The 20,892-nt window shown below is 39.9% G+C and overlaps 1 protein-coding gene across 1 annotated transcript in view; it reads left to right on the top strand.

Annotated features, from left to right (window-relative positions):
* The window catches only part of LOC128855463 (uncharacterized), a 147,488-nt gene extending 128,801 nt beyond the window's left edge, over window positions 1–18,687 (top strand). The window contains exon 4 of the mRNA XM_054090388.1: window positions 13,356–18,687. Coding sequence (XP_053946363.1) covers window positions 13,356–18,215 — 4,860 coding nt within the window. The 3' untranslated portion in view covers window positions 18,216–18,687. The remainder of the gene's footprint in view (window positions 1–13,355) is intronic.
* The last annotated feature ends 2,205 nt before the right edge of the window (window positions 18,688–20,892 follow it).

Below are 20,892 nucleotides of genomic sequence, written 5' to 3'. Positions count from 1 at the left end.
GTGGCTACTCTGCATCGTTTTTCGAGTGCTGTCCACCATACAACCACACCGTAGAAGAGTATCGGTTTGATGATCGAGGTGTATATCCAATAAATGATCCGAGGTGAAAAACCCCAGGTTTTGCCTATAGCTTTCTTACAAGTATAGAGAGCTATGAAAGCTTTTTTACATCTGTTTTCGATGTTCAATTTCCAACTCAACTTCCTATCTAGAATAACTCCTAGATATTTAGCTGAATCAGATAGGAGTAATGATTCCCCTTTTAAAGTTATTGTTTGCAGTGGAGGAGATTCTTGTTTCCTATTGAAGAGAACAAGATCTGTCTTTGCTGGATTCGCATTTAGTCCGCATTCGGTGCACCATTTTGACAGAGTATTGATTGAGCGTTGCATGAGCTCAGTGAGGGTATTCAGGTGTTTGCCTGACACGCAGAGTGCAATATCATCTGCATAGGCTACAACCTTGCAGCCTGCTTTTTCGAGATTTCGAAGCAAACTGTTTACAGCGAGATTCCAGAGAAGGGGTGAAAGTTCTCCGCCTTGAGGAGTGCCTTTGACGGCGTACATTCTCATGCGGCTTAACCCAAGCTCTGAAGTGATTATTCTATTTTGGAGCATTTGTTCGATCATCTTTCGGATGGAGTAATTAATACCCAATTTGGCAATTTCAGACAAAATAGCGTTGGGTTCAATATTATTGAAAGCACCTTCTATGTCCATAAATGCGACAAGAGAGTACTCCTTATTGTGAAGGGAAGTTTCCACTGTTTGCATCAGTGAATGAAGTGCCGTTTCAGTCGATTTCCCTTTAGTGTAGGCATGTTGTGCCTCAGAGATCAACTTAGTATCAAGTTGGGTTTTGATTTGCTCATCTAAGACTTTTTCAAAAGCCTTTAAGCAAAAAGAGGTTAGGCTAATGGGCCTGAAGTCGTTTGGTTTGCAGTGTGAAGGCTTCCCCGTTTTCGGAATGAATACTACCTTCGATTTCTTCCAAATTGTCGGGAGGTAAGAGAGATTTAAACACTTGTTAAAGATCCTTGTTAACCAAGGCAGTAGAACTTCCAGTCCTTCTTGAAGTTCTGCTGGAATGATGTTGTCAGGACCTGGTGATTTAAATTTTTTAATCGCAAGGGATTAACTTTAAAAAAATAAATGTCTTGAATGGTTCTACACAAAAATAATAAAGATTTGAATTTTCGTTGTTTTATTTCAATTGAAAATCCGATACCTCTAAGTTGATCACCATTTACATTGGACTACAGGGTAATGGAAAATATTGTTTTCAAAATCCCGCTGATGTTTATTCTCCTTGAGCAATATTTGAGGGCATTTAGTCTAAAGCTGATCAAAGAATTTCGCACCGGATGTTGCCTTCTAAAGCTTAAGTTATTTTTGGCTCATTTCCACAAACTTTATCTTTAAGATGATATCACAGAGAATAGTTCAAGGGCGTTAAATTGGGTGATCTTTGCTGTTAAATGGTCAAATTGCAAGAAAATATCGTAAAATTGTAGGTGGCGACCTCACTAAAAGCTTGATTTGTATGAAAGGTAGGCGTAATAAGACGACGATTACGCTCATTTTTCGTGTATAATTTTGGTCAAAAAGGTGGGGTATGCAATATTGAAGCCACACAATAATTCTTTGTATTTTTTGGCAGGTGTCATACCTTTTATCTGACGTAACGTCGTAACGGTATAACAAGCGATTTTTTTCGAGCACATTTGCCTGCTTTAAACAACTTTATGTCGATTAACAAAACCCTACTAGTTCTGAACCAGACAATTTTTTCACGTGGTTGAAATTTCCCCCACAGCGTAGCGGTACTTGTGGTGGTGGTGTAGTTGATCTGACTATGGTTTAATTGGTCGCTCGTTAATAGCAAATGTGAGGATGTTTGTAAAGAAACGTCGTACTTCAAAGCCGCTTTTCAAAACAAACATCAAATGTGATTTTGTGCCTTTGAAAATATTTATAGGCAGCGAACATACACACACACATACACACGCAGACATAAATTAGTATATGAGTTGCATAAGTTAATACCAGCAAAAACAAACCAAAAACAAAAAAGAAAACGAAAAACACAAACAATCACTGCACTGCCGACAAATCACAGAGCCAGCAGGCAAATAGCACTGGAAGATGTAAAAGAAAAACAGCAACAAAGCCGCCAACAGATAAGCTCGCACTGCTCGTAGACATGAATGTGTGCCTGAGTCGCTGACTGCCTGCCGGCCTATCCGCCTGCTGCCCCCACACTGCGCCTCTACTCCCTCCTTTCATCCTATTTCAGCCCTGTACGCAGACGCCTCACACTACGCCTAGAAGTAGGCATGTTTTTACGATTATCACACAGTTCTTCCTGCTCTTAGCCACTGCTGCCAATGCTGCCGCCGCCAGCTTTTCATTGTTATTATTGTTAGGGTTTTGACGATTATCCTTGATTGCGTTGTTTTGTTTTCATTGCGTTGCTTTTTGTTTGTGTTACTCTTGGCGCTGTCTGTGAATATATATATATATATATATGTATATACATTGTACGTGTGTGTGTGTATATAAATTTTATGTATGTACATTAGGGCGGTCCAATTTGTATGGTAAGATTTTTTTCGACAACGTTCTTAGGATGATCAGAAAAAATACATGAAATTGTAAGAAAAGAATTAAAAAAAAAGTGTCCCGAATTTGAAAAGAAGCTATTTTTAATTAATTCGTTATTAATTTAAGTTGCCGTTTGTTTTTTTAACTTTTTTATAAAATAAAAACAGAAATATTTTCAGTAATGGAAATCTTTATTTTGTAATTTACGTGATCCATTGCTTGTCTGTTTGTTTGTTGCAGCTGTCCATAGTAGTTCACAAGCGTCAAATATAATTGACGTACGACGCCATTTGCGAAAATTATATATGTTTCAATAGGGTGATTCATTATGTATGAAGACATATATTTACAAAAATATTGTGAATAAATAAATATAAATATTATTATTATTATTTTTTTTTGTTTGTTTTGTTACTTTCATTTATTTATACAATAAAAAAATGCTTGCAGTCGCAATTTCCTTTACAATTAAAACATTACTTTGACTTTATGTTGTAGTGTCATACATTAAATAAAAAATATACAGTCGGCGTCAAAATATAGGGTAAGCCACATGCTGATAAGTTCTTCTATACAGAAAAATTTAGAGTAGACTTTAAATGGAATAAATGCACAAGACCACGACCGACAAAAATTCTCAAAAATCAGTGCGATTTTTATTGTACTTAAAATTTGCACTTTATTGTATCGAGATTCAATGATCTATATAACTACATACCCGAAATTTTGCTAAAAATCCTGAGTAAAAAGTTTGAAATTTTGAAGAAAATTTGCCGATTTTTGACGAATTTTATACAAAGTTTGAAACTATGCTTTACATGGAAGTTTTTGTAGTATGAAATATATTTTTATAAAAGAAATTATAAAATATATAATAAATAGTGAAAACTTATGAATATGTGGGATACACATTTTTTGAGGCTAACTGTACACATTTTTATTTAATGGATGGCGCTACAACACAAAGTCAAAGTAATTCTTTAAAATTGTAATAGAAAGTGCAGACGTATGTACTTTTTTCGTACGTAGATCAAACTACAGACTACCATTCGGAATTCAGAGAGAACGAAGGTTCGAATCTTGAAAGAAAGACCAAAATGAAGAAAAAGTTTTTTTAAGAGCTCTCGCCCCTTTACAGGTAATGGCAAACCACCGAGTGTATTTCTGCTATGAAAAAGCTTCTCATAAAAAAATATCTGGCGTTCGGAGCCGGCTTGAAACCGTAGGACCCTCCATTTGTGGAACAACATCAACACGCACACCACAAATAGGTGAAGAGCTCCACCAACTACCAAAAAAAGGGTGTGCGCGCCAATTACATAAAACTTAAATAAATAAAAAAAAATTAATAATAAAAAAAAAAAAATAATAATAAAAAAAAAAATAATAATAATAAAAAAAAAAATAAAAATAAAAAGTGCGTGTAGTGTAGTACACATAACAGAAGTGAAACTTTCAAGGCCGACAAAGAAAGAGGCAGAGACTGAGAGAGAGAGAGAGAGAAACCCGAGAGAGAATGAGAGAGAGAGAGAGAGAGAGAGAAAGAGAGAGAAAGAATATATATCTCAATAAATTCACAACATTTGAAGAGAATACAAATAGACAAAATTTACAAAAAACGGAGAAGGGTCGACCGGTGTAGGTAAACGCCGGACACAAACCGTGGCAACAACGCGCACTACTCCGAGCGTTTATCACCTGCACAAACGCAGCGATTTCAGGACCGCAGCAACAACACAAATTACCGCACGGCAATACCAATAAATCCGATGCCGGAATGGATAGCACTTTCTAGTACGCACTAGCACTAGCCAGGAAATGGAAATAAGAGACAAAAAGTAGGCGCCAAAAAAATTGGGACCAAAAACCGCCCCAAACAGTAGGCACCAAGGAAATATAACGGAAAAAGTAGGTACCAAAAATATATTTCCTACAAGTTTGCACCAACAAACAAGCGCCAAAAAGTAGGCAGCGTTATTTCTCACTAGAAGTTAGCAACCACAAGAAAAAACTCAGGAAAAATAGCTTAAAGTGTATCTAAGATATAACAGGTGGCGCTAAAGTAATCTTCCTATCAGAAAATGCTATAAATTTTGCGATTGGCCCCTAATGTCAGTTCTGTTTTGACATTTGTGTAGTAAACACATGCGAAATACACGTTAATAAAACAATTTTACGCTATACTGCTCCGGAACGCGGAATATTGCTGGCTATTTATTGGACCAATAATCGGTCGGTGACTTTGGCACAACGTGAATTTCGTCGCAGATTTCCTCGCCGTCCAACGCCTACTGGTGAAAAACTGCGACGTTTAGCCGCTCGCCTCGAAGAGACTGGCACAACACGAGATGCTGCCAGGCGTGGCAGACCCCGGTCATGGAAGCGCCGTCGACATCGACCAAACGACGTGCCACGCAAATAGGTATCAGTCGACGGTCTTTACAGCGAATTTTGGTACAAGATTTGAAGATGTTTCCGTACAAAGTGCAGACGGTGCATCAGCTGTTAGCTGTTGACCGCCAATCGCGTCTAATATACGCTCAAGCCATCCTTAATCACCACCAAGAGGAAGATGATTTTTCATCAAAAATAATCATGAGTGATGAGGCCCATTTCCATCTTAGCGTGTACGTAAATAAGCAAAATTTACGCTCCTGGGGCACTGAAAATCCGCGTGTAACCCACGAAGAGCCATTGCACCCGCTCAAAGTCACTGTATGGTGTGCTGTTTTCGCTGGAGGAGTCATCGGACCTTTTTTCTTCGAAGACGTCGCGGGCCAAACGGTTACTGTGAATGGTGAGCGCTACAGAGTAATGATCAACGAGTTCTTTTTGCCGCAACTTAATGAATTGGGATTGGAAAACATGTGGTTCCAACAGGACGGTGCAACGGCACACACTGCACGTGCCACAACCGATATGCTGAAGGATGCATTTCCCGGGCGCCTAATCTCCCGTTTTGGCGATTTGCACTGGCCAGCAAGATCGCCTGATTTGACCGCTCCAGACTTCTTTTTGTGGGGCTTTTTGAAGTCGCGGGTTTATGTCAACAAGCCTCAGACTCTTGCAGCTCTTAAAGACAATATCCGTCAAGAATGTGAGGACCTATCGCCGGAAGTTTTGGCCAAAGTGATGGAAATGCCATAAAAAGGGCTCAAATGGCAATCAACTGTGGCGGCGGCCATTTGATGTAAAAAAAATTAAAAGACCAAATAAAAATAATCCACAAGAAGAATCAAAGTTTTTCATTTTTTTTTTTTAATTACAGCCAAAAAACATCGCAAGGTTACTTTTGCGCCACCTTGTATATAAGGTATAGCGCTCTCTCTCCTTTTTCTCTACTTTATATCTTTTTTCTCTCTCGCGGAACGCAGGTGCCCCAAAACGTTGCATGGCCTTGAAATTTTACTTTACATTTTCGCTCATCCATCGACGCCTAAAAAGTTTCACTTCAATAAATAATAAAAAGCCTCCGATGCTAGCGCTGCACTACTTTCAGTTTGTATAATAATTTTATTGTTATGTAAACCTTTATAAAATATGAAAAAAAAAAATTATAAAAAATATATAAAAAATCAAACTAAAAGTTCCAGAAAATTAAAAAAAAATATGCATTCTTAACATTCAACGCCTACTTGCGGTCCTTTAAATCGACATTAAAATAGACATTAAATATTAATTCTTCGTACAAAAAATTCCCCAGTACAAGTTTGTATAAAAAAATTCCATTCGCAATACTTTATAAAAAAAAAAATTTATCTTCATATTAACTTCAAATTTATTAAAGTTTACGGCTTTGAAAATTTGGAGTACCCCAAATGACTTTTAGAGCTGTGCTTTAATGGAATTGTTTTTATAATTCTATATAGAATCCAAATCTATCTATGTACAATGAACAAAAAGTTGAAAAAAAAAATCACCCACCCTAATGTGCCGATATTTACTTGCATGCATTTGTGTGTTCATCCTTATTATCCTTATTCCAATTATACGGAATTATAAATGCCTGCCAGCCACCGTCACACTACTACAGCCAGCCCTGAATGTTGTGCCTGTGGTCCAAGGCTCAGTCGTTGATTCGTTCATTCACTTATTCGCTTGTTAGGCAGTTAAATGGCAACGGGTGAAAAGATTTTCTCATTTACACTCTTCCACTCACTCTTCCGTTGCTTCCAGCTGTTAGCTTTGTTTAGCTATCTTTTGTTGCCGCCACTGCTGCTGCTGCTGCTTTATTCTTGTTATTTCAGCCTTTCTAAGAGCTTTTCGCTGTTGTGGCAAGTTTACACTTCGTGCCTCAGTGGCAGCTGAGGTGTTGTATTAAAAATTGTTGCCCCATGGATGGCGTAGATAATGTTAGCTGCAGTGATTAAAATTTTTGCGAAATCACTTCAAATTCAAGTGGGTTGTTTTTGTTTTTGCAGTGAACAAATTGTGCATAAATTAAAAATTTGCTATTTTATACTGCCTGCTGCTATATCTTGTGTACATATTTTTGATGTTATAGCAACAGCAAAGTTTAGCAAAAGATTTATAGCTGATGAGTCAGCTTAATAGTGAAGGGGTTAGGCCACTGTAGGCGGCGGAAAAAATAAGCATATTTGTGATTTCTTTTTTTTTTGTTTAGCGGAAGAAAGAAAAAAGTGTAAATCCTGATGAAGATACTTTATTCTATGGATGCACTAAATGTCGGCAAGTGTGAAGCTGATTTTTCACAAGTAATATAAAGGAAATTTGCAGCTGCGACTATGCCTTTTCTTTGAAGGGTGCGCGACCGAAGCAACTGCACCTACAATTTTTAATTTAGGATGAACAAAAAATGTTTTTGATTATTTGGGTGACGAGCTCGAGAAGCGCATACAGCCTTAGCCAAAAGTATTAGACTCCCCACTAAAACACAAATTTGTCACTAGGGTATTTTTTTTTTTTTTTTTTTTATTGACAATTGTATTTATAGTTAACTATAAAATACAAAAAAAAAGCTATAGCTATGGCTACTGCGGCCTTAAGCTAATATACTGGGTGTGTATATATGTGTATGTAGGGTGTTAGCTAAATTTCATTTAAGATATTACAATATTTTAAATAGTTTATAAGTTTAATAATGTTCTCTGTAGAATTGTTTAAAAGTAGATCAGTAGGTTTTGTGTTGTTTAGTGATTTTCTGTGGTTTGTAAAATGTGTGCAGTCGTCTAGGATGTGTTTGATGTTTGGAGCTGAGGTATTGCAGTATTTGCAGATATTTAGGTCTTTTTTTATTAAATATTCGTGTGTTAGTCGTGTGTGCCCAAGTCGTAGTCTAATTATTTTTGTTATTTCCCTTCTAGTTATGTTAGTATTATGTGTAAATGTGTGTTCATTGATCGCTTGCTTCTTTGGGTTAACAAATTTGTACCAGCTTGTTGTTTGTTCGAATGTGGAGTGTTGTGTATTTTTGAATATTTTTGTTATATGTTTTTTAATATCTGTGTGTAGGAGGTTCAGAGACATAGTTAGGGGGCGGTTTTGTGCTTCTTTTGCTGCTAAATCTGCTAGTTCGTTGCCCTTGATTTTAGCGTGTCCTGGTATCCATATGAGTTCGATTTTATTTTTGAATTTTAGTAAGCAGTTTCTTATGTAGTCTGTATAATAATTAATATTGTTTATATTTTTTATCATTTCTAATGAGGCTAAGGAATCGGAACAAATTGCAAATTTTCCAGGTGTTTGGCTAGCATATTGTACTGCTTCAAATATGGCTATCGTTTCTGCAGCAAAATTTGTGCTGTAATAAGGTAAAACCTTGCTAATTAATATTCTGTCATTGTATATAACGCTGAAGCTTGTTTGGTTTGCGCTCTTTGAACCGTCTGTGAAAATTAGTTTGAACTTTTTTTTTATAAGTTTGTTGGTTAATTCTGAGAAGAGGGTATTTAAACTTTGATTAGAACAATAAATTTGACTCGTATTGCTGGAAAAGCCATGGCCACTTGGTGCGTACAGTTTAAAAATTTGCATTTTTAAAAGTATTCATAAAATATTTTGGCATTTTAAATTTGGTAGTCAATGTGTGAATAATCTTTAGTGCTAAATTATCAAGCAGCTATACAGTCTGTGTCAGAAGAAAAGAACCGGTTTTTTTCGTATAACTTCAAGATATATTTCGTTCTGCTTTTTGCAGCGTAATAGTCCCACTCAGGGGCTTCGAAGCCAGTACCAGCTCAGGTGAGTGTCGTTCGAAACTTTCCCGTAAACGCAACCAAACAAAAATGAGTGAGAAGTACGCGAAGCGTTTCGAGGCACGCATTCGAAAAGGCCGAAATTATCGTACGCCGGCTGCAAAAGTAATTAAAAATTCAAAGAAGTTTGTTGTGAAGTGGAATCGGCGGTATAAGGGGTACAAAAATGTTGATGACTTTTCCGAGCGCGGCTTGAAGCGAGTGACGACAAAAAAGCAAGATAAAGTGATCGTCTAACTTTTTAAGCGGGACCCTTCTTTGCGACTACGGCAAGTACGATCAGTTCTTGCTAAAAAGGGAATAGATGTGCGTATCAACACCATCGAACGTCATGTGAGTATCAACACCTACCGTCCCACATCGTCAAAACCACTGCTCTCAGAAAAACAGATTGAGAAACAACAAAACAAGAAAATGGCGTCACAGTATTGGACTGGCCTTCCCAGTCCCCAGGCACCAACCCCCTTGAAAATGTGTGAGGGACTATGAAAATGCATCTTGCCGGAAGGCCCGTCCATGATTTAAAGCAACTCGTGCGTCAAGTTCGCAAAATCTAGTCCTGTTTATCGAAGAGCTACGCAGAAAAGCTGGTTCAAAGCATGCCGCAAGAATGCCAGGCTATACTCGACAACGATGAAGACCACACGGTTCATTGAGTAATTGCGACTCGTAGTTTTGTACATACTTTCATGTAAAAAAATGTTTAAATATATATCTTTTATACTTTATGAAAAATCACGGTTCTTTTCTTCTGACACAGGCTGTAAACAATTTGTTTTTTATTTAAATGCCTAAAAGAAGCGAACTTTGTTATGGCAAAAGATTGAGAATCCAAGCTTTAATTGAGGGAAAGAGGTCTCAGGTTGAGATTGCCATTTTTTTTATATATATAGAAAAATGTGATTTAAAAAAGAATCGAAAAAACAATTTTCAAAATCGATCGTTTTTCAAAAAAAATCGTTTTGTTTGTAATCTATCGAAACCGAGAAAACCGTTCAAACCGACACAACAACTTGACCAAAAACTTCCCATAATATATTCAGAAAACTCAATATACAAAGACCCTCAAAAGTGTTATTATCGCTTTCAAAGTACTTCACATCAACTGCAACGCACTTCCCCCAGCCTCTGATCCAGTTCTCGAAACACTTCTGGAAGTCTACTTGCGGTATAGCCGTTGTCAGTCTTTCGATTACTTCTTTCCGGCAGTTAGAAAGCCGAAGTAGTTTCCCGTAGTGGTTTCAAGCAGAAAAAAATCGTAGGGAGCTAAATTAGGTGAATTCGATGGCTGATGGATGGATTCGTTTCGCTCTTGGTCAGAAATTCACGGACAATGAAGGCACTGCTCGATGTTGCATTTTGATGGAATAAAATCCGCGAGTTCTTCGTCATCTTTCACAGCATTACAACGCGGGCTTTCTACACAATGCTCCCTACACAATGTTCCTCCAAAGCGTTCGGTTTTGCACTTTTGCTGTAGTAGTTACGTATTTCCAAATCCTTGACACCGTTTTCCACTGCGTCTATCCATCGCTTCCTCGGTCTGCCTTTGCGCCCATTAGCTTTCCTGACAAGGCTCTCTTCACGGCACAGTCAGCAGGCATATGGGTAACATGACTCAGCCATCTTATGCGCTGCGCTTTAACAAAACGCACAACTGTCTCGTTCCGAGTGAGCTCATTAAGTTCGGAGTTGTACCGTATTCGATAGGTACCGTCATTCACTATTGTTGAGCCAAAAATCTGTCTTAGAGTTTTTCTTTCCATGCTAGCAATCAGCGCGCAGTCAGCAACTGTAAGCGCCCATACCGCACATCCATACGTTAGGATAGGGCGTACAAGATTAGATTAAATTATATTTGTGGGGGGTTGGACAAGTCCAAGTACTCAGTCAGGAGACCATTGTACTACACCCGGATAGATTTCAGTAGAAAGAATAGAGAGATAGGAAAGATAAAATGTGGGTGATAAGACGGAAAAATTAGTTTGAGGTCACTCTGCCACAAATCTCTTGGATTTATTAATGAATCTTAGGAGATCCGGAAGAGGAAGAGTATGAACTCTTGCCATACTCAGTATATCGCACCCCAACATCCCAAGTCTGATGCTGGAAAACGCCGGACCCTAAAGAGAAAATGATCTGCAGTGTCGTCATCCTCAAAACAGGATTGGCATATCGAGCTGTCGACCACCCCCATGGCAGCCATATGCTGACCACGGACGTTGATTACATCCACCAGTACTCTCAGATACTTTTGGCTGAGTTTAATGAGAAAGGTTGCTTACAAAGGTCTTGGGCATAGTTAGCTTTGTAGTTTTAGACTTGAACAAGTTAATGTGGGCATAATACGTTTTTTGGCGGCGTTGATGCGATCCCTGACTGCAGAGTGGTTTTCCCACAAATCCTTTCTTTTTTGGCAAATACCTCATATAAACGACTCATATCGCCTAAACAATGGTCTTTGTTAACTGTCTGACCTTCTGACAACAATTCGTGGTAGTGCTCACCGTTGTAATTCCTAAAACCCGTCGGCATCGTTTGCTTTTCTAACTAAAAATGACCTGGTTTTTCGGTCTTGGTTAGTTCAGAGCTCTGTACTCACTCGTTTGTTGTCTGGATTTCGTGTCGTACTCATAAATCCACATCTCCTTTCCAGTAATGATGCGTTTGATGAATATTGGGTTGAATTCAGCTTTGGAAATCATGGCTTTGGCGATATCAACGCGGTCTTTTTTTGAACCGAAGTTCTGGATTTTAGCTCCTTTGGGCCAACTTTGCAGCAACACGACACAAACCCAAGTCGTTAACTGCAGTGTCCTAAATAAAACCATAAGCAATGTTCAAGTCCTGTGCCAGCTCTCGGGTGGTTAATTTGGGGTTATTGGCAGTTTTTCTCTCACTTCATTGAAGTTTTCGATGTCGACGACCTGCCACAGCGTTCGTCATTCTCGATGGACTCACGAGCTCTTCTTAAGCGTTCATGCAAATCGTAAGTGACTGTTTTCTTTGGGGTATAATTACCGTAAAATTTTCCTAATATTTCTAAGGTTTTCGAACCATTGAATTCATTTCTAATGCAAACTTAAATACCAACTCTTTGTTGTAAATTCAAACTCATTTTTAAAGTAATTAAGTTTTATTTTTTGACTATAACTTTTGGCTATTTTTTTATTAAATTTAGCTGCTTGATAGGTTTATGGATTTACGGTTTTTCACTAAGTGCTTCTAACTTCACATCCTTAGGAAACAAAAACTTTGTATGGAAACTGTTCTGCAAATTTCAAAAAAAAAACAGCGAGTACGTCTCTCTATTTAATAAGTTGCTGTGAGCATTTAAGAAATATTGAATCTTCCAGGCTGAACTTAAAAGGAATTTGGTTTGTGGTTTCAAAGTTAAGGCTCACGGAACATATCACTTCGATGAGAGGTGCCACGACCCTTTAGTTTTAAATATCCACGTGAAGTTTCAATATGACGAGACTTATGGGTTCGGCCGGCGTAACCGAATGGGTTGGTGCGTGACTACCATTCGGGAGTGCGTAGATTCGAATCTCCGTGCATGAACATCAAATGATAGAAAAAGTTTTTTCTAATAGCGATCGACCCTCGGCAGGCAATGGCAAGCCTCCGAGTGTATTTCTGCCATGAAAAAGATTCTCATAAAAAATATTTGCCGTTCGGAGTCGGTTTGAAACTGTAGGTCGCTCCATTTGTGGAACAACATCAAGACGCACGCCACAGATAGGAGGGGGAGCTCGGTCAAACACTTAACAGAAGTGTAGCTTCTACTGCAAGCACTAGGAGGCATTGCAGACAATCAATTCACTTTGCACTACTTTCCTAGCTATTCTTTTAGTTCTTCTGTAGTTCTTAGGTAGTCTGCGTGTTTGTGGCACAAAAACGAAGAGTTCCATAACTTTTCGAGAGCCTGGGAACCGACTTTTCCGATTTGTTACCGCCTCTGCATCTGCTCAGTGCCATATACCGGCTAGCCATGATGAGAAATTTATGAAGTGTACTTTTTTCGTTGAGTGGTGACTTCTTAGCTCAATTGTTGGCAAGCGAGATTCTGAGTTGGACTTTAAGACTGAAATTCTGAATTGGACTTCAAGACTCAGATTATGAGTTAGACTTCAGGACTGAGATTCTGACTTGGACTTCACGACTCAGATTCTGAGTTAGACTACAGGACTGAGATTAAAGTTTATTGGTGACATCTACACTAATAAAAGAGAGTTTTGTGTACTTTCTTTAATCCAGTAACTCTATAAAAAGTTTGCTCAAAGTTTTTGTTAAAAGGATATTTAGGTTTGTTAAATGTTTGAAAAGATCTGATAATAATGAAATATAATATTAATTTTCTTGCCTGAAACTGCAATTTTTTTATTTCCCACAATTTTTCCAATTTGCCTTGTAATCACTTTGTTTAATTGATTATCAACTTGCACATATTTAATTCAATTAACTTCTTTCTTTCTAATTCTCACTAATGCCATTGCAATATCTAATTGTCTATTTGCCGTTTGCCCCATTACAGATTATCAACTGTGGTGACTTGGATAGCTATCCGTTGTTGCAGTACCTCGACCTTTCTCATAGTCGCATCGAAGATATCGAAGACGATGCGCTCGGCCGGCTGGAGATACTTGAAACACTCTTCCTCGACCACAATCAGTTGCACAAAGTGCCCATCAGCTTGCCCACCTCCCTGGAGCATCTCTTTCTGCAGCAGAACGAAATCATGGACATACAAGCACAAACCTTCCAAGGACTTAACAATCTGCAAACGCTCGATCTCTCCGGCAATAAACTGCTTTATTTGCCAGCGCTGCCTTTGCCCAAACTGCTGACGCTCAATTTACGCGCGGCCGGCTTACGGGGTGTCAGCCAAGCAATGGTGCATACGTTGCCCCGTTTGCGTGACCTGCTGCTCGATGAGAATCCAATTAAGTGCAGCGATTTGTTGAGCATCGCCGAGTGGGCGAGTCCGTGTAGGATAGTGGAGCGCAGCAGTGGCGGCAATGGCTATAACAATACCGAATTGGAGAGCTTTAATATTGAGGGCAACAGTATTATGGGCGACTTGGGAGATGAAGAGCAGCAGCGTGGCGATAATCGGATTGGCAATGGCAAGAGTGGAGGCGAACAAATGATTGCTATGAGTGCAATAGCAGACAAACTGGGTCAGCGGCAAGTGCCAGTGCAACGGGTCGGAGATGCGGCGCTCGTGAATAGGGAGTCGACAGAGGAAGAGTTATCGTTGGACATAGCAAAAAGAATCAAACTGAAACAAAAGTTTGTGCGGATGCACAATTTTTTCGAAAAGTTTAAGAGTAATTGCGGCATGCATGGAAAAGCGGCGGCTGCAGAGCAGACGGCGGAAGCCGTCAAACCCACATGCACCATAGAGTTGGATAGCAGCAGCAGTGAGCAAGAAGAGCGCGCTGAACTGGTAGCAGCAGATCCTAATACCGAAACACGCGAGACAACTTTCAATTTGCCAAACGAGAAGCGAACGCAAAGCGAAAAATCAAACATCGAAATGGCAAAGTTATCAAGTATGCAACAAGGGGATATGGATGGAAAGAATATGAGAAGCGTAGTAGAGAACAATGAAGATGGCGTAGCGCGTAGGGAGACCAAGAAGGAAGTGGAGGGCATTGGGGCTGAGATCAAACTTTTCAAGTTTAATCAAAAGAATTTTACGGCTGAAATGGTAGGAAATACAGAGCCAATTACACCAACAAAAACTACAGCAACAACGCTTGCAAAGTTAGCAGCGGAAGCAACGTTTGATTACAAGGCAAACGCCACAAAAGCGCCAGCAACAACATTTAGCCGTGTAAGCGAGAAAGCAAAGTCAGCACAGCCAACTGGGGGGCCAACTGGGCCAGCGCAGGGCAAAGCAGTTGCAGCAACAACAAACAGACAAATGATAAAATTTACCACGATAGCAACGCCAACCAAAGCGCCGTTAGCAGCAAAAACTTTGCGGCAAGTTGCAACAGGAAGCGGTGCGGCAGCCACAGCCAATTCATTGAGGCAACAAATCAGAGCGGCAACAACTGTTGCCACAAAATATGCAGCAGCAGAGACAACTGCGCCAGCATCCACAAAATCGATAGTAGTTACAACAAAATGGCCAACAACAACAACAAACCGCACTAAAGCCGATGCACCTAAAACTATGCTTGCAAACTCAACGGTGCACGAGCGACTTAGTGCAACGGCAACAACAACTACAATAAACAGCATTGTTGTAAGTAATAGAGAGCAGCGGCGAGAAGAACAAATAGCAAATGAAACAGCAACAACAACACGCTCGATAAATGCTAAGTTGGCAGCCAAGTCATCATTAAATAATACCAAAGAGATTTCCGCATATCAGCAGCAGCAGCAAAGCACGGAGAATGCGCCAGATATAAGCCAGGGCAACGAAGCAACAACGGCAGCTACAACAAGAACAACAACAAATGCTGATGCTGCAACTTTATTGCAAATAACAAAGTACGAAGCAGCAAAATATGCTAGCACAGCAGGAGCTATCGGGCAACTGGCACAGACAATATCGGTGGCGCATAAAACAGACAGCAACTATTACATGACAGCAACAACATCAACAGCAACACAAGCAAACTCTGAAATATTACCCATAGCAGCAACTTTCTTTCAAATAAAACGAGCTCAAGTACAGCCAAGCGCCGAAATGGCTACTCGAGTAACTAATGCAACATTTAATGTTGCTGCAACAAAGTTGATAGGCAAATCGAAAACAACAAGGCAGGAGATGACGGTTAGTCCCGAACCAGCATATCCGAGTGAGCATGCAAAGGGTGAGGGGAAAACACTGAAGGAAGCAGCGGCGGTGAAGGCAAAAAATGTGACAACAACTATAAAAGAATCAGCACAACTGTCAGAGGCAACAATGCAGTCTCATTCACTGGTTCAACAGAGAGTAGATAACAATTTAACTCGAAATGACAGCGACAATGACGGCTATAAAGTGCAGTCAAACAAACAACAGCAACACCCGCGCGCGGTAGAGGTAGCAGAAGCACAAGGAGTGACAGCAACAGCGCCAGCAAAACAATTGGCAGGGCCAAAGGCAACACAATTTTGGCAGCAACATAATTTTAAACGAGCAAATCCGTATCCAAACGACATTTCCGGTCAACGGCGACAAAACGGGGCGAGCCACCAGTGGCAGCAGACAGAAGATGAAGCCACCAGCACCACCACCACCGCCGAGCACACAATAGACACAACAGAAGCAATAGTAACAACAACTACAACCACAACTACACACGCGCCACCGCATAAGCATGAGCCGCTACAGCTGCACATACGAAATCGACATTTAATTGGAACACCGTTGCTCATGCACCGTGGCCAAAATATGCTGGTGGAGGCGGCGGAGGTGCTCAGGCTAACGACTGTGACAGAAAAGCCAACAGCAACAACACACCACGTGACTACCACGAGTACTTCGAAAGCAACAAACGCAATATTGCAGAACGGCACTGCTTTGGCTAAAAGCCAAGCAACGGAAGCAGAACATCAAAAGTACAGTCACCCCAACGCGGAGATGGAGGCAAAGGTCCATTTGCAGTTTAGTACAAAGTCTACAAATAGCAATAACTTCTCTAACTCAGAACGCGCAGAAGCGGAAGCAATAAAGGTTGAGACAAATGTGACGCCAGAGCATAGAATTGGCAGCGACGACCATCAACGCCAAAACCAGCACTTCGATAGTCGGGCAGATAAGAAAATGTTGGCAGGAAATGTAGTAGCCGCAACAACAACACAAATAGAGGTGAAAACCACAGCTGCCACTGCAACCACAACCGCAACGGACAACATAAACACAGAACAACATAAAGCAACAGCCAGCGAGGTGAGCAGGATGAATAATGCGGAACGCAAAGCGTTGCCAAGGAAGCATGACGAGATTTCAGCAGGTGGCGGGGGGAGGCACAAACCCACGTTAATTATGAAGAAAATGACCATACAGACAAAACATGCACAGCACACGCCAACAACACAGCAACAACAACTACAACACTACACACTCAATACCCCACGTGAAAATGAGTCTGTGTTGCGCGGACGCAGCAGCGAGGCGGTGACAGGTGGCGCGCACGCACTTCTAGGCAAAATTTCGAGCGCGGCTAACGTTTTGCTTGATAATGGCAGCACGCACGACGTGCATGCAGGCACCGAACACGCCGAACGGGCGCACAACATGCCTAAGCATAAGCACAGCACTGTAAATACGCCCATCAAAAGCGATAGCCGCGACGATTTGCTGACCGCAATGGAGAGCGAGCAGTTTGATGAGCAAGTGGCGCAGGAGAAACTGGATGCACCCACAGCACAGCACTCGATTAGCAGCCCGCGCCGCGAACACACACATGCACAGGAACACGAACAAGAGCGCACCGTTTCACGCTCGCAAACGCAAAGGTGGTTGGATGTGCGCAAGGTTGGACCCGGCACCGCGCATCCGGGCGTGGTCATTTTGCTCTCCTTCTCGCTACTCGCCATACTGTTGGTCGGCCTGATGCACGTCTATCGCTGTGATATATTGCCATGGCGTCGCCACTTGCTGGCACATCAGCAACGGCCGCATCATCAGCGCCAATTCAATGCCGCCACCGATGATGACGCGCACAGCTTCTTACATTATCACAACAATGGCGGTGGTGAACAGCAGCAGCAGCAGCAGCAGCAGCAGCAACAGTGGCCGCAACAACCGCCACGCTGGCATCATGGCGCGCGCGCCCTGGCACCCTACAGCTCACCGCTGCACAATTTGCACGTACGCGAATTGCAAAAAACTTCCGCTGTAGAACTCGAGGCAGCAGCGCGCGTTACACGCAACTATTACGACGTAAGACCGTATGCGAAAACCGCTGCGGCGACGCGTCGCAACGGCAGTACTGCTAGCAGTACTAGCGGAGAGACTTCACGCAATAGCAGCAGTAGCCTCAGCAGTGCACATTCCTCCTCGACTGCGGATGACGCTTTCTATGTAGAAATGGTGGCAGAGTGTGGTCACTTAGCTGGCTGCGGCAGTGCGAACGATGCGCTACACTGTGACATGTTGCCCATGGAGTTGTTGGCGGTGGCGTCGTCAAGCAACCGAAATGACGAAAAAGATGCAGATACAGCAGTGCATGAGACTGTGAGTCGGCGGTTGGGTGGCGCGGAGGTGGACGAAGCCGACGGTGCGGGTGCAGCGATAGGCGCTAAAGCCGGCAAGCAGGCAACAAAGGCGCGCGAGTATAGTGGCAGCAGCGCGCTGATGGCCGGTGGTTATCGAAGTAAAATGCGCTCAAATTCTGCAGCTTATGTAGCACCACCAACGTCTTCTACGCGCAAATTTGATTTGTGGTGACAATCGATGTTCCAGCGCCAATATGCGCCATTTGAATAAATGTCATCAAATAGCGGTTAACGGAGGCGGTGAACTGACAGCAAGTCGGCGAAAAGTCGAAGACGAAAAAGCGAAATACAATATGACAGGGGACAAGGGACAGCTTATGAATGGCAGTGCGAGGCAACAGCGGAATAAAGCATGATGAGTGTGTAATTTTAATTGTGTAAGTAAGTGAAAGTATCCAATAAGGAAGATAAGCAAATATTTAAGCAAATAAGTAAGTTAATATGTTAGCCAATGTGTTAGGGATAGGGCGTTGTATAGAAATTAGTATAGGCAAGACCTTAAGAATTAGACGAGTTAAGCAATTAATGCAGAGAGAATAGCAGATCCAAAGCTACATACAGATGATAAATGCATATGTTTCAAGAAAAAAAAAAAAATAATAATTTAGACATGAATTCGAAAATTTTCCAAAAAAAAATTAAAACCAGAAAACAAAAAAGTTGAAGATGACTCTGGATCCATTAATCATATGAAAAAAACAAAAAAAGTGCTAAAATCCATTAGAAGCCTTCACTTATAGGCTCGTGGTCAAGCACAATATGCTACAAGAGAGGGCGCACTTCACTATGCTGGCCTGATAAAAGATACTCAAACAAATGACTCTGACAAAATAAAACTAATAAGAAAACAAGGTTTAGGCGACCTGTTAATGGTGAGAGGACCAGGAAATAATATCTCCAATAGAGGAATTTAAAGGTATACTTCCAAATTTTTTTTCGGCAGGTAAAAATATTAAGCCTCTATCTATCTTCTTCACAAATGGGACTGATGTCCCTTTAGAATTGACCCTCAAACACAAACTAACCTCCAATCAATCAATAAACAAATTATAATAAAAAAATTTAATAATAAAAAAAATATACAAAAAAATAATAATAAAAAAATAATAATAAAAAAAGAATAATAAAAAAATAGTAAAAAAATAATAATAAAAAGAATAATACAATAATAAAAAAATAATAGTAATAAACAAAGAAGAATAAGAAAAAAAAGTTAATAATAATAATAAAATAAAATAAAAAAATAATAAAAAATAATTACAACAGAAAAAGAAGAATAATAGAAAAGTGCAATAATAAAAAAAGGATTATAATAAAAAAATTATAATAATAGAAAAACAAATAATAAAAAAATAGTAAAAAAATAATAACAAAAAGAATAAAAGTAATAAAAAAATAATAATAAAGAATAGTAAAATAATAGTAAAAAAAATAATAATAAAAAAATAATTAGTAATAATAATAAAATAAAATAAAAAAATAATAAAAAATAATTATAATAAAAAAAGAAGGACTATAAAAAAAAAATAATAATAAAAAAGAAGAATAATACAAAAATAATAAAAAAGTCTAATAATAATAAATAAATAAAAAAATATTTCCAAAATCCACCCGTTTGTTACAAATTTTTTAAATTATATTTGATGCCGTTACACAACTATTTTATTTTATTTTAATTTAATTTATTTGTATTTAATTCCATTCAATTTCCTCGAAGCGCGCAAAACTGTAGTGGCAAGGGGTAACGGGTTGATATGTTAAAAAGAAATTATTCTCTCAAAATATTTCTCAGATGCTGTTTCAATTTATTTCCTCGTCGTTCTTTGGAATTAGGCATTCCACAAACGTCATTACACCGTATTTTGCATAAGATTTGGGTCTTAAGGCTTATAAAGTCCAGTTAACACAAGAACTCAAGCCGGCCGATCATCAACAACGTCGTGTCTTTGCTGATTGGGTCATTGAGATGCATGAAAATGATGCGGAATACCATCGAAAAATCATCTTGAGTGATGAGGCCCATTTCCACCTCGGTGGCTTCGTCAACAAGCAAAAATGTCGGATCTGGCGCTCAGAAAATCCAAGAGTTATTGTTGAAAAGCGTCTCTATTCTCAACGTGTAACTGTTTGGTGCGGTTTATGGTCCAGCGGAGTTATTGGACCTTGCTTTTTCGAAAATGAAGCAGGAGCAACAGTTACGGCGAATAGATTGAGCTATCAAGAGATGATTAAGGATTTTTTATGGCCGAAATTGGATGGTATTGATCTGGACAACGTTTATTTTCAACAGGACGGCGCTACGTGCCACACAAGCAACGAAACCATTGATCTCTTACGGGTATAACACCTCTTATTGAAAACCCTTTAGTAGTGGTCCACCTTATACTATTACCCGAAGTGTCAGTGTGGTAGGCTAACGCAGACAAAACTACAGAAAAGTATAGATTCGCCAAAGTGAAAAGAACGGTGCGCATTCTTATTAAGAAAACTTTCCTCGCAAAACCTAAAAAGGGTTTTGAGAACTTATTTAAATTCTGATTGGAACTTTGGAACACTTATAAGGAAACCCCAAGCAGGCAGGCCACTCAAAGCCGTTTTATACTTTCATCCACGAGTTCCCTTTTGGAGCGAAAAGCAAGATTAGCAAAACTTGTTAACTCTGCAGTCATCTAGAATAACGACTGAAAATTAGATCAAACAGTAGGAAGAGTTATGCAAGCGAAAGGTTCTATCTTGCTGCATAAAGATTTCATCTAGCGATCCACTGAGTGAATCTTTCAATTTTCAATCAATCAGTCGCCTGTCATTAAGCCACGCGACTGCTGCACACTGTTACCTAAAATTGCGAA

The sequence above is a fragment of the Anastrepha ludens genome, chromosome 2, assembly GCF_028408465.1.
Source record: "Anastrepha ludens isolate Willacy chromosome 2, idAnaLude1.1, whole genome shotgun sequence".
Taxonomy (NCBI): Eukaryota; Metazoa; Arthropoda; class Insecta; order Diptera; family Tephritidae; genus Anastrepha; species Anastrepha ludens.
Note: the sequence above shows the minus strand (reverse complement) of the source record. Positions and strands in the feature narration are given on the sequence as shown.